At 42.7% G+C, this 14,659-nt stretch overlaps 1 protein-coding gene across 1 annotated transcript in view; it reads right to left on the bottom strand.

The window, feature by feature from the left end:
* cfap99 (cilia and flagella associated protein 99) overlaps positions 1-14,659 on the bottom strand; it is a 134,059-nt gene that overhangs the window by 24,301 nt on the left and 95,099 nt on the right. Inside the window, exons 9-10 of the mRNA XM_078560769.1 lie at positions 8,284-8,488; positions 7,386-7,527 (exon numbers count right to left, since the gene is read on the bottom strand). Coding sequence (XP_078416895.1) covers positions 7,386-7,527; positions 8,284-8,488 — 347 coding nt within the window. The remainder of the gene's footprint in view (positions 1-7,385; positions 7,528-8,283; positions 8,489-14,659) is intronic.

The raw sequence follows: 14,659 nt of genomic DNA, 5'->3' as shown, positions 1-14,659 counted from the left end.
CCTCACCCAAGGGGATTTCCGATCGTGAGGTTTCAGATATTAATTTTAAAAAAATGTTTGGGCAGAATTTTTATCATCGATATGTTTAGGTGAGTGATTCTTATGGGTGGAAATATTTTTCAGAATTTCATGATGTTTACTTTTGGCTTTAAAATTCTTCAGCTCCTTGAGGCAGCTCTCTGGCTTCAGGAAGCTTTCATTCCTCGCTCCCCCGCGCCTGTGCTGACTTCAGCACTCGCCCTCCTCCCGCCCCACGCCCCAGCAGCGCTGGGCCTTTCAGCGTGCCTTTCATGCTGGCTGGCCGTTAATTGGCCAGCCAGCGTAAAATCGTGGTCGGGGGCCAATCATGGGTGGCGGCCTGTTTCCCAGCCACTCCCGAGCCCATCCACCGCGCCTGCCTGATGTTTCAAAAATCTTGCCCATTACTTCTGAATTCAGTGCACACATATTCTCGTAATAAATACAAATGGCAAAACCGTTGTGATAGCACGACCAAGTTTCCCTTGTGGATTTGGTCCGCCTGGCACACATCATCTGCCACGTCATAACAAATTGGGGCTCATCCGGGATACTTGAAATTCCTTGATTAATCTGGAGTTGGTGAATATTAAGGTTATGAGTACGAGAAGCACACGAGGAATTCAGGAGTTGGTGTGAGCAGTTTTAAAGCAGTGAGACTACAAAAATGGCTGTATCCATGGTTAAAACCTTTTTGGAAGTAGAGGATATAACTCTGATTGGGTTACAAGAAGTATCTAAGGGTAAGTTAACAGAATTGGCAGTTAAGTTGCAGTTGGGGTTACCTGTAGGGGCAAAGAAAGCAGACACAGTGGAAGTGATAGCACAGCATTTGAAGTTGGAAGTGAGACCTGTCACGAGTGAGTCACAGCTGGAGGTAGTGAAACTTCACTTACAATTGAAGACGCTGGAAAAAGAAAAAGAAAGGGCAGTGGAGGAAAAAGAGAAAGTATTTCAAAGAGAAATGGAAATGCAAAAACTCGACCTCCAGAGATAGAAGTTAGTAATGGAGAAGAGAGAGAAGGAGAAAGAAAGAGAAGACTGTAAAAAGCTGAACTTTAAAAAAGAAATCTCAGATGCTGAGGAAGGCTCTGATGGTGAAAAAACCTTCAACCTAAAACCCAGTGGGGAGATGTTTAAATTTGTGCAAGCTCTTCCGAAGTTTGAAGAAAGGGATGTAGGAGCGTTCTTTATTTCATTTGAGAAGAAAGCTGAGCAGATAAAATGGCCATAAGAAATCTGGACATTGCTTTTACAGTCTAGGTTAGTGGGTAGAGCTTTGAGGCTTATGCTTCACTGTCAGAAGTGTCGGTGGATTATGATGCAGTAAAAAAGGCTATTCTGAGTGCGTATGAGTCAGTTTCTGAGGCATACAGGCAGAAATTTAGGAATATAAGGAAACAGCCTGGGCAAACTTATATTGAGTTTGAGAGAGTAAAACAAAGTAATTTTGATCGGTGGATATGGCCATTAAAGGTAGAGACAACATCTCAGCTCTTAGAGAAGTAATTCTTTTGGAAGAATTCAAAGATTCAATTCTTTTGGTAGTGAGAACTCATAGAGAAACAGAGGTTTAAAACGGTAAGACAAGCAGCAGAGATAGTTGATGATTATGAGTTAGTTCATAGATCTAAACCTTTTCTTCATCACGCTGTTAAATCAGAGAGGGATAGAGAGTGGGAAGGTGAAAGGAAGGAAGGTAGTCAGGGAAGTAGTTGGAAATTCTCAGGATGTTTTTTCTCAGACTAAAAATGAAGGTGCTGAGGGTAGAAGTGACACTCGAAAATTGAGTTGTTTTCATTGTAATAAGGTTGGGCATATGAAGTCAATGTGTTGGAAGTTACAGGGAAAATCTGTTGTAATAATTGGAATGCAGAAAAGTTATGGAAGTAAAAGTACAGTGGGTTCTGAGGTCCAGGCATATCTGTGTACAGATAAAGCAGGAAGAATCAGTGATAGGTAAAGAAGTGGGAATGTGTTCACAATTTACCAAAGGGAGCTCTGAAGAGCACGTTGCAGAACTGTTTAAACAATTTGTATGTGAAGGGGAAGTCTTTCCATGTGTGCAGGGTGGAACAGGTAAAGATATTAACATTTTAAGAGACACAGGGGCTAGTCAATCCTTTGTGTTATGGGATAGTGATATTTGTTGTTCAAAGGGAGTATTGCAGGAAAAGGTGGTAATAAGTGTGGTTCATGAAGGTGCTAAACCTATTCCATTGTGGAAGGTAAATTTAAAGAGTAAGTGGAAATCAGGTAAGGAGATGATCCCATTGTAGGGGATCAATTTATTTTAGGTAATGATGTACCTGGTTCACAGATGTGGTTGATGCCTTTGGTAGTTGAGCAGCCTGCAGAAGTGCATTTGACAGAGGTGTTGCAGACAGAGCATCCTGGACTGTTTCCAGATTGTGTAGTAATGAGATTACAAGCTCACAGGTTGAAACAGGGAAAAGAGATTGTTAAAAGGCAGGGAAGAGGTATTGAAGTTCAATTAGCTGATGGTCATGAAGCTATTAACGTATATAATATTATTGGAAAATATTTTTCTTTTAAAATAGAGGTTTAGTCTGTGGGTGTATCCTAATTGGATTAAAGCCAGCTAGTCTGGGTGCTTTGATGTGCACTAGCTTTGAGATGTAAGAGAGGTAGAGTGCATTTGCATTTTTTGAAAAGAGCATTCAAGAAGGCAAGTGAAATCTGGCACCTAGCTAGCAGAGACCAAGCAAGGTTTATATTACTAATAAAATTGGTACTATGAAAGGGGTTTTATTGTTAGAAGAGGCTGGAGATACAATGAGAGTTTACATTCAATGAACTGTGCTAGATATAACTTCAGCAGTTATTGTATGTGCAGAGCTGAGGCAATGTGAGATCAAAGTAGCTGTAAGCCTCCAACTCTCTCCACAGGAACCAAAGTGAGAGGAACCTCATTTTGAATTCGTAAGGTGAAAGTGCGTGGCCCGGTGTCTGGTTATGTTTATGGGTTGCTGTTGCCTTAATGGTGATTAGTTTGGGAATTTGTTATAAGTTATGATAGTAATTTGTAGCCATATGTATATACTTAACTTGTGTAAATTAATAAAATGCTTCATTTAGTTTAATATAAAGCCTCTTGAGAACTGGTGGTCTGATTCCTGAATCTAGAGTTGCATCACAAACATACCACTTTAAAATATAGGTTATGATAGTTGTTTAAAGTTTCTCTCTGGGATTTTTAAATAACTCAGCTTTACCAACTGCTCTGGTCTCATAACACTGATACTATTTTTGATAAGATTGTTCAGGGAGAAAGAATGGAGGAGAATGAAGTTGAAGTGTTTAGTTCAGTTCAGTTGGTAGAGTTACAACAAAAGGATCCACGAATAAAGCAGTTATATCAGACAGCTATATCAGAAATAGAGGCAGAATGTATTCCAGAATGTTATTACCTTAAAGGTAATGTGTTAATGAGGAGGTAGAGACGTATCAAGTTTCAGCAGATGAAAAATGGATGCAAGTGCATTAGATTGTTATACCATCTGGTGAGATACTGAGAGTAGCTCGTGAAATTCCATTAGGGGGACATTTAGGAATTAGGAAGACACAGGTGAAAATGTACAAACATTTTTATTGGCCTGGATTGCATAGAGACGTAGTCAAATTCTGTAGAACATGTCATACATATCAGGTGACAGGGAAACCACAAGCAGTGATGAAGCCGGCACCTTTAATTCCAATTCAAGCATTTGAGGAAACTTTTACTAGGGTCATGATTGATTGTGTAGGACTCCTCCCTAAGACTAAAAGTGGAAATCAGTACTTGCTGACAAGAATGGATGTGTCTACAAGGTTTCCTGAGGCGATACCATTGCAAAATATTACAGCAAAGAGAATTGTGGAAAAGTTGACTAAATTTTTTACAAGAGATGGTTTGCCAAAAGAAATACAATCAGATCCGGGTTCAAATTTCGTATCACATCTGTTAAATGAAGTAATGAGCAGATTGGGCATAAAATAGTTGAAATCAACAGCTTACCATCCTGAATCACAGGGTGCTTTGGAAAGATGATATCAAACTTTAAAAACCGTGATGAGGGCTTACAGTCAAGACTATCCACTGGATTGGGACAGGAGAATTCCATTCTTGTTATTTGCTATTAGGGATGGTCCTAATGCATCAACTGGATTTAGCCCTTTTGAATAAGTCTATGGTCACGAGTTAAGGAGACCACTGAAGTTGATTCATGAGAAATTGGTGGGTCAAAATTCAGAAACTACTCTCCTGGATTATGTCTCAAACTTCAGAGAAAGATTGAACAAAGCATGTGAGTTAGCCAGGGAACATTTAAAGATATCACAGCAAGTGTTGAAAATTAAGTCGGATAGGAGAGCCACAGCTCATAATTTCATTGCTGGGGAAAAAGTATTAGTCTTGTTACCAGTACTGGGTGAATCATTAAAGGCAAGGTTTAGTGTGCCTTATAGGATTGAAAAGAAACTGAGTGAAGTAAATTATTTAATAAATACTCCAGGTAGAAGAAATCAAAGGGTGTATCATGTAAATATTCTTTAAAAGTACTTTGACAGGGAAGAGAAGGAGGCATTATTGGTGGTGGATAAGGAGAAAGAGGTAGAAAGGAGGGATTCTGAAATTGAGTTTCCTCTAATAAAATTGGATAATGAGGGGGTACTTAAAAATGTAAATGTAATATTGAGTTACCTTCCAGACAAGCGTCAAAGTGATTTGGAGAAGCTATTGCAGTCACACAAAGCTATTTGTGGGAATAAGCCGGGGAGGACAAATTTAGCTACACATGATGTAAGTGTAGGTGCTTCATTTTCAATAAGGCAACATCCTTATAGATTAAATCCAGCAAAGTTATCACAAGTACAAAAAGAAATTGAATTCATGCTTCAAAATGACACCATTGAGTCTAGTTGCAGTAACTGGAGTTCGCTTATTCTGATGGTACCGAAACTGGATTCAACACAAAGACTGTATGTGGATTATCGAAAGGTGAATGCAATGACAAAAGTGAATTCATATCCTATACCATGGTTGGAAGATTGCATTGAGAAAGTGGGACAATCAAAGTTTATCACAAAGATTGACTTGCTAAGAGGATATTGTCAAGTACCGTTATCAGAGAGAGCAAAAGTGATATCGGCTTTTGTGATGCCAGATGGACCATATCAGTTTAAAGTCATGCCGTTTGGTATGAAAAATGTACCAGCAACATTTCAAAGACTAACAAAGTAATTGCAGGTCTAAGCAATTGTGCTGTTTATATTGATGACTTGATAGTTTTCAGTCAAAATGGGAGGAGCATTTACAACATCTGGAAGAATTAGTTAATTAACTGCAAGAAGCTAATTTGGTGATGAACTTAGCTAAAAGTGAGTTTGCAAAAGTGCAAGTTACATATCTAGGCCATACCATTGGGCATGGTAAGGTGGCTCCGAGAGATGTGAAAGTCAAAGCCATCGTGGATTTCTCTGTGCCTACAACAAAATGAGAAGTTTTGAGATTTCTGGGCATGAGTGGGTTTCACCGGAAATTTGTACCAAACTTTAGCAGATTGGCTGCTCCATTGAACTATTAAAAAAGAATGAAAAGTTTCAATGGACACAGGAGTGTCAGAAAGCATTTGACAGTTTAAAAAATGTTTTGACTACGACACCAGTTTTGGCAGTACCTAAACATGCCAAACAATTTAAGTTGGCCGTTGATGCAAGTGATATAGGCTTTGGGGCTGTGCTGTTGCAAGACAGTGAAACTGGAATTGAGAAACCGAAAGGCTATTTTTCACGGAAATTGAATGTACAACGAAGAAAATATTCAACGATCGAAAAGGAGACTCTGCATCTGGTGTTAGTGTTGCAGCATTTCAAGGTTTATGTTGCAAACAATTTGTCAGAAACAATTGTTTATACAGACCACAATCCTTTAAAATTTCTGGATAGATTTTGAGACCGAAGTACAAGGCTGTTCAGATGGAGTTAATTACTGCAACCATTTAATTTATGGATTATACATGTGGCTGGGTGAGAAAATCTAATTGTAGACACATTGTCGAGAGTTTAAAGCTGAAAGGGAAATTGAACATTTAAAACCTGGGACAAAAACAGAATTACCTGGAAAAACTCAGCAGGTCTGGCAGCATCGGTGGAGAAGAAATCAGATGCTGCCAGACCTGCTGAGTTTTTCCAGGTAATTCTGTTTTTGTTTTGGATTTCCAGCATCCGCAGTAGCTTTTAGCTTTTTGTTTTTATTTAAAACCTGGGCACTGGACTGAAATGACCTCTGTTAATACCAAGGATTTGTATATATATTGTTATGTTAATGCATGTTATCTGGTAATGTGATAATTTGGGTACATAGATGAGTATAGTAGGTAGTGTATGATGGGTTAAGAAAATGAAGCCGTCTTTTAAGATAATGATGGTTCAATTTTCCATAAGGATGGAGGTGTGACGAAAGTATAATAATTTGCATAATATTTTTCTGGTTTATTGTAAAGTAGGTTTATGGGGTTAAGTATAGTTGGGTCTACCTGTGTGTGATTTAATTATATTTGGAGTCAAGTGGACTGCAAGCTTTAAATCATCAAAAGAAGCTAGGTGCTTGACATGCTAATGAGTAAACATAAAAGCAAAAAACTGCGGATGCTGGAAATCCAATGGCAAGCGACAGGGAAGTCTAGGTCATGCTTGTGGACAGACCGAAGGTGTTCACCACCTTCAACACCTCATTGTCCTTTTGTCTATGACATTTTTTGGCTATCTCCACCTATCACTGGCCCTCTATCCAGCTCTACCTGTCCCACCACACCCCTTAAACCAGCTTATATTTCACCTCTTTTCTATTTTTCCTTACTTCTGTTGAAGAGTCATACGGACTCGAAACGTTAACTGTGTTCCTCTCCGTGGGTGCTGTCAGACCTGCTGAATTTTTCCAGGTATTTTTATTTTTGTGCTGGCTTAGCATGTAAGGTGTGAAGGGAATTTGCATTTTTAGATAAATGAAGGGATTTTTAGATAAATGAAGATAAATAGAAGAATGTGCTGATAGAGTGAGATGAAGAGGTGAGGGACGAAGCTTTTGGGGGGCATAAACACTAGCATGGACCAGCTGAGCTGATTGCTTTGTTATGGGCCTATCATTGAGAGTAATTCTATGTATATGAATCTTTACTGCTCTTTGGGGTATATACAAGTAATTTTCACACCCCAAAGAGCAGTGAAGATTCATATTGATTCTTTAATATTCTTTAGTATTGATTCTTTAATATTTCTTCTATTAAGAACCTGAAAAGGGAGTCTGGATTTTAAAAAGAGGAAAACCAATAGCATTGCACAAAGTGAATTATGTTTACTCCACATACCCATCTTCTGTTTATCTTCCTGCATTTTCAATTTTTGCTGCTTTGTGTTGTGACGTTTTTTTATCATCTGCTCCACCAGTTCTTTTGCCTCCTTCTCTTCCCGTAGTCTCTTCTCTGTATATTTCTGCATCATTTCTGCTGTCTGAAATGACAGATATTTAAGTTATAAAAAGTCCTGTGTTCTTTGAGGAGTGCAGAAAGATAGCATATTCCTAGATTGTTTTTATTGACACTTAAACTATTGGATTTTGTACATTCACCCTTGGGTTACAGACAGGTCCAGAGGAATTTCAGTCTCTGTATTCTTAATAAAGTAATCAGCTCATGCAGATTCAGACACTGAAGCAAATCCAAATATTTACAGTCATAAATGAGAAGATTAGCTTAATGTTATTGGAGCAAAATACTGCAGAAGCTGGAAATACACAGAAGATTTGGCAGCATCTGTTGAGAGAGAAATAGAGTTAATGCTTGAGGTTGATGATCCTGTGTCAGAGCTAGGAGTACTTAGAGATGTAATGATTTTTAATCAAGGCAGGGAAAAGAGTGAGGAAAGTACAAAAAGGAAGGTCTGTGTTGGGGAAGAAGGCAGAATAGATTAAACGACAAATGGGATGATGGTGCAAGGCAAAGGGAGATAATAGGACAAGTAAAGAATCAATAGATGGTTCTAGTGAATGCTTAAATGGGCAAATGAAGAAATATGAACAGCTGTAGTCTAAGCTAAAAAAACACACAAAACAGAGAGAAAAAAATATGGGAGCAGAGGCTATGATCTGAAATTGTTAGATTCAGTGATGAGTCCAGACCTTTATTTCTCTTTGTGTTCTGTAGTTAATTTCCATTACATTTCCAACATGTTGACTACATAACATGGTACAACGAAGTGACTCAGTACCTCCTCTTTCTGCAGAGCTGCTTTCCTCCTGTTCTCCTTGATTCTCGCTTCCCTTGCCAGAATTGCGTCCTCTAAGAGGATCTTTCCTTCAAGATAACGGCGTTGAACATCTGTCAGCTGTTGTTCCATAAACTCTTCATCCTTTTTCTTCAGCAAGTTTTCAAATTTGGAGGGATCATAACCTGCTTCTACTAGATATTCAATTCTGGAATAACCATATGAGAAACTCTTGTTAAGGTTTTGACAGTCATTGTTTTTTAATACTAGCAGAAGGGTCAAATTACTCAGTTAATCACAGAAATATCAGCACAGAAGTAGGTCCATTGTGCCTATGCCAATATCAGGTGCAATTACTCAGTATCAAATATCCACCATAAGAATGATTGCAGTTATGGGTGTCAGTTGTTCAGTCACACCCAGAATGAAGTCAGGATTGTTTGCATTTCTTTGCAAGTGTTTGTGCTGTGGGTATTTCCCCTCTCTTGAAAAAGACACACCTGTGATTTTCTCACTTCATACCACAGTTCTTTCTGGATCCCATGGTTTAAACAACTAGGCTGGTGCCAGCTAACCTACTTCTAGAAAGTCTCACTGTAGAACCACAAACATTTCCTTGTGACTTTTCTACTGTTTACAAACCTAGCTCATTAAAGTGGCTCTGGAGCAAAGTTTCTCTGGCAAATTAGCTCTGAAGTATTGCTTCCCATTGAAGGGGCTCTGTGGTTTTGCGATCCTCATAGAATGAACCATAGTATGATAAAGCATAGAAGGAGGCCTTTTGTTCCATCATGTCTGTGCCAGCTCTTTGATAAAACTATCCAATTAATTTCACTCCCTTGGTCTTTCCACATAACCCTATAAATGTTTGTCCCTTCAAGTATTTAACCAATTCTCTTCTGAATATGACTAATGAATCTGCTTCCACCACCCTTTCAGGCAGTGTATTCCAGATCACAACAACTCACTACATAAAAATGTATTTCACCTCTGGTTCTTGTGCCAAGTGCCTTAAATCCGTGTCTTCTGGTTTGGTAGTTTTCCTGCCAGTGGAAACAGTCCTCTTAATTTACTTAACCAAAACCATTCATGATTTTAAACACCTTCATCAATCTCGTCTTAACCTCTAAGGAGGAAAAATGCAGATTGTGCAGTCTCTGCAAAAAATTTGTTTTGGGAATACACTTGGATTAAACAATGATAATTTATTCTGATGGATCAGTTGGTCAAGGTATTTGCAGTTGAACATGCAACCTAGAGCCAAGGCTCTATTCCTGATTCTTCCTGAATTAGTTAATCTCAGTGGAGTGACCAGAGGGCACTACAGTTAGGGCAGAATTGTCCCAGATTTGCACAAAGTGCAGTAGTGGGTGGGGAAAAAAGACGTTTTACCTGCCAGTCGCAATGGTAAGTTTTCGCGCTGTATCGTCCCATTCCCGGCTTGTTCTGCCCCATTAATAATGCATTGCTGGGAAACACGCAGGATCGCTATCATGGTGGCCTCTGATTCGTCCACCCCACCATCACCTCAGGTCTTCAATAATTCGGGCATCATATTTAAAGTGCGCCCTTGCACAGAGTTAGCACTCTCTAAGGGATCGGAAGCTGCTGCAAAGTCATGGCTGCCAAAGGGAAGAAACATCTGCCCCGAAAGTTAGCAACAACTCCCTCGGGCACCTACTGGACACACTGGAGGCCCACCATGAAGTCCTCTATCCCCACTCTGGGCAAAGATCAGCAGGCAAGGTGACAAATCCAGCAGACAAGGTGACAAATCCAGCATGAGAGGCGGTGGCAGTGGTGGTCAGTGCCAATACCCTGCAAAAGAGGACAGCTACCCAGTGTTGAAAGAGGATGAATGATCTCCTCTGTTCTGCTAGTGTAAGTCACTCTTCTCATCGCTCTCAACTCACACACTCACAAACCCATCACACATCCACAGGGATCTCACTCACTGCCAGTTCAAGGGACATCACCATTCACTCCCAGACACACACCTTCATCTGCCCTGTGGATTGTGTCCTCATCACATCCATGGCACCAGTCATGACCCACACATGCCAGGCATCCTTTTCATCTGGTTTGGCAGGCGTCCTCCTTACACTCTTTCCATCTGTCTTCATGCAGGACAAGCTGGCACAAAACAAAAGGGAGAGATCGCAGAGTGTTGGAGACATGACATCAAGGTCCTCACAGATCTTGAAAATAGAGTTATCGAGCTGGCTGGCGACGATCTGGACCAATCCTGTACTGACAGTGAGGTCGGGGGTGCTGAACCAAGTGAGGATCCAGCAGCACAACATCCATCAGACAACCATGCTGTGAGTCAATTCCCCTGTTCCACAGTCCCCTGCCATGCACTAATTATCTCTCCTTGCTTTTGTAGGCACATCTAGGAAGCAGCCGAGGAGGTCCACGACCCAGGTCCTCAACTCAAGCTCTGAAGACACCTCGGAAGGAGAATCTGATGACACCCTAAATGAAGACCTGTCACAGTACTCACCGACACCCTCCACCAGCGCAAAGATACATACCTTGGTGGGTCCTAGCTCTACAGTAGCCTTGGGGTCACAATCTGGTGAGCACATTGGACTGATCCACAGCAGGCAGTGGCAGCAGGGACTTCCCAGATTTCCAGCACTCGGAGGACTACTAGAGGGCAGGAATCTGCTGAGTTCGAGTCAGATGAGGAGCCTCTGGACTCGGTCAGACCTCAGTTGCTGGAGCTGCAAAGGCAAACTCAGGAACATCAGGAAGGGATGTCCGCTGCACTCCTCAGGTTCCAAGGTAATATGGAGTAGTCCGTCTGCCTTCAGGCTGAGGTGATAGCGCCGGCATGCCAACGCACCAAGGTCAACACTGCTAGGATGGCAACTGCCATGGAGACCTTGGTCCAGGACATCGCTCCTGCACTGCTGCACGGGCTGAACTCCATTGCTGACGTCATAGTTGGCCTCCAACAGTGTCAATATGAGAGGGGTGTGAAGTAATTCATTCTCAGTCCAGCTTCCCCTTCTCCTCAAGAAGTCAACCAAGGGACCTTCAGGCACCCATAGGGAGGAAGATCAGCAGGTGCACACCATCCAGCTCCACAGGCCGAGGAGGGTGCCACTGCCACACAGCAGGACACTGAAAGCAGGCAGGGGCCAGAGGACCCACCAAAATCATCAGCAGGCTGCCTCCACCTCTGCTGTGGACGTTGGGGGAGCATCAAGATGTAATGGCAGGGTTAGGAAGGTTAAGAAGATGTAGTTGCACAGCCTGGGCACGGATGTTAATCTCTTGTACATAATGTTCATTCTTGTAAATAAACTCCCAAGAAAGTCTCCCTGCCTATGGCTCTTTGTTCTGATGAGCAGTGTTTGTGTCACTCAGATGTGAAACCTTTCTGCACAAGATAAAGGCAGGTATCTCAGTCCAAGGCCTCTTCCCTGTGCTTTGTTCAGCTTTCAGACCAAAGTGACGGTCCGGCCTCACACTCCCTGAACATATTAGTGATGCCTACACTTGTCATTGCTGCCAGAATGTCGTGGGCAGGTGTCATTCTCTCTGTGTACTCTCAGCACCTTTAAGGTGGGGCTGGTCCCTATCTCGTCAGCATCTGTGACCAGTGACGCTGTGCTTCTGAAAGGGTCAGGTGCTGAAGGCGGACAAAGGATCAGGGGCTTTTAAAGTTTCATGGCTGCGTCTCCATGATGTGACCCTGATCACAGAGCACAAGTGAGCTTCCCTCGAACAGACAGGAGTCAGACATTCTCAGAGGCTATGTGAAGATCTATGGAGTGTCCTCACTGCATGTCGTCATCATCCTCCAGAAATCTAGCAGCTACGATAATCTCCCGAGCACATCTGCTTTGTTTGGCCAATGTGAGGGCCTCATCGCCGTCATCGTCATCTTCGAGGACCTCCTCAGTCTCATCATGGTCGAGGTCCTCTTCATCGGCGGAGACCTCCAGCTCTTGCATCCCCTCCTCAGCCAGCTTCTTTCCCCGTTGCAGCACCAGGTTATGGAGCATGCAGCAAACGATGATGATGCACGACACCCTCTGGGGACTGTAGCACAGTGCTCCACCAGACCTGTCAAGGCACCGGAACCTCATTTTCAAAATGCCTATAATTTGCTCCACCAAAGTCCGGATCCCATCATGAGCCTCTTTGTACCGTCACTCTGCTGCAGTCTGAGGCCACTGCATGAGTGCCATCAGCCACATCCTTTGTGGTAGCCCTTGTCTCCAAGGAGCCAACCTTGCAGACTCAATGGACCCTGGAAGATGTCAAAGGATCTGAGACCTGCTAAGGATGTAGGAGTCGTGGACGCTCCCTAAGAATCATGCGCAGACCTGTAGGATGCGTTTGTGGTGGTCACACACCAGCTGAACACTCAGCGAGTGGAAGCCCTTGCAGTTGACGTTGTTGACTGCTTGTTGCCACGGAGATGTAAGCGCCACATGAGTGCAGTCAATGGTACCCTGCACCTGTGGGAAACTTGGGATCTGCGCAAATCCCGGTGCTCTTGCCTCCTGGCTTTCCTGATCCTGGGCAAAATGCACAAAGTGCTGTGCCTTCGTGAAGACGGAGTCCATGACCTCCTGGATACACTTGTGCGTGGAGGCTTGCGAGATCCCACATAGGTCACCTGTGGAACCCTGGAAGGGTTCAACTTGCCCAGTCAGCCAATTACTTACTGCCCCCTAAAACTTGAAGTCTGCAACCGAGGGTGAAAATTTTGGAGCATTTGGTGGCATTTTCATGTTTTTGCGTTGCTTGAGTGGGTAAAAAAGCTTCAGAGGCTCAACTTCAAGCATGTCAATGGAGCTGCAGCTGAACAGTCTCAGCTACAGAAGAATATTCACTTTTGATAAGCTTTTCCTAGTGCATGGCCACTTCCCTCCCCTCCCCCAACCCCCAGCATGTGCCTGAGCATTTCCTTCAGTCTGTCTGTGCTGCCTTACCCCCTGACCAACCTCCCCCCCCTCCGCCCCCTGCGCTGGGGCCCTTGCCCTGGTACCGCACTGAAAGCCAGCTGAGAAAAAGCGACTTGCCTGCGCCCTCCACAAATGTGTGGCGCCTCTTCCTTAATATCCTATGGGTGATACTCATGAGCGCTGCGCACGGTTGTGTGCACTCACCTCCGAGTTCCCCTCGAAGTTCAGCTTGCCAGGTAGACACCTTTTAAAGGCAGTCATGAAGCCTGCTGTTCTGAAGTCACACTGACGTGGGTGGTAAATTTGACTTGGGGGGTTGATTCTGGCGAGCAGGGCTTATAATTAGATGCAAATGTATCAAAATGATGTTGCTGATGTGTGGTGGCAGGAAACGCGGCCGGCCATTGACAGGTGGAGCAGACGATCGCAAACTGATTTCACAATAGCGTAAAACCAATTTTTGGCCTTCTCGCCATATTGTTCCCCTCCCCCTCACTCCTACCATGGCCTCCGATGCCAAAGGGGCCAGAGAATTCCGGCCTGTCTCAGGACATCTGTGTTAGGATGCGGAAAATAAATCAGCCAGGGTTCTCACCGGTGACCACAATATGTTGACACTTGCTGAAAAGTTTGTGCATGTGTGTATTAGGCAACGGCAGAAGTGGGAATAAATTGTGACAATTACCCCTCCCTTTGGTTGAATACCCTACAGTTTTAGATCAAGTAGAATTTGGGATGTTTCCTAAGCCATTGGGACCATCCTGATAAAATAGGGGCTGTGCATATAAAAGTTTTCTTAATAGGCAAGAGTAGGCTATTCTGCCACTTGAGCTTGTTCCGCCCGTCATTAGATCCCATAAAGGACTCAGGAGAAACTTCTTTATCCAGAGAATAGTGAAAATGTGGAAGTTGCTGCCACAAGGTGGAGGGAAATATACAAAATATATTTCAGGGGAAGCTAGACAAACGCCTGAAGGAGAAAGAAATGGAAGGATAGCCATTGGAAGGGTGAGACAAAGTATGGTGGAAGGAGACTCACGTGGAACATAAACACCAGCAAAGATTAGTTGGGCCAAATGGCCTGTGTCTGCTGTAAAATTCTATGCAATCCATGGCATGGTGCATCAGGCGCATAAAAAGATTTCTCAGAGAGCTTAGCCTTTAGTTTACTTGACCAGGCAGCACAAAATCAAGTGTGAATGTAGCACTTAAAGTATTGCAGCCTGTCAAAAGAGGGAAAGCTTTGTGGTGGTAGCAAAGTGGTGGTTTTTCACATTGGCACATTTGGGTAACATTTCTCCCCATATTAAACATTCAAGAATTTCTGTTCCAGGAGATAAAGCAAAGAAGGGTAGCTCTAGTTAATGTTTCAAGTCCGTATGACTCCTCATCAGAACTAAAGAACCTCTTTAGTTCTGATGAAGAGTCATACGGACTCAAAACATTAACTCTGT

This window comes from Cetorhinus maximus, chromosome 2 (genome assembly GCF_964194155.1).
Source record: "Cetorhinus maximus chromosome 2, sCetMax3.hap1.1, whole genome shotgun sequence".
Taxonomy (NCBI): domain Eukaryota; kingdom Metazoa; phylum Chordata; class Chondrichthyes; order Lamniformes; family Cetorhinidae; genus Cetorhinus; species Cetorhinus maximus.
Note: the sequence above shows the minus strand (reverse complement) of the source record. Positions and strands in the feature narration are given on the sequence as shown.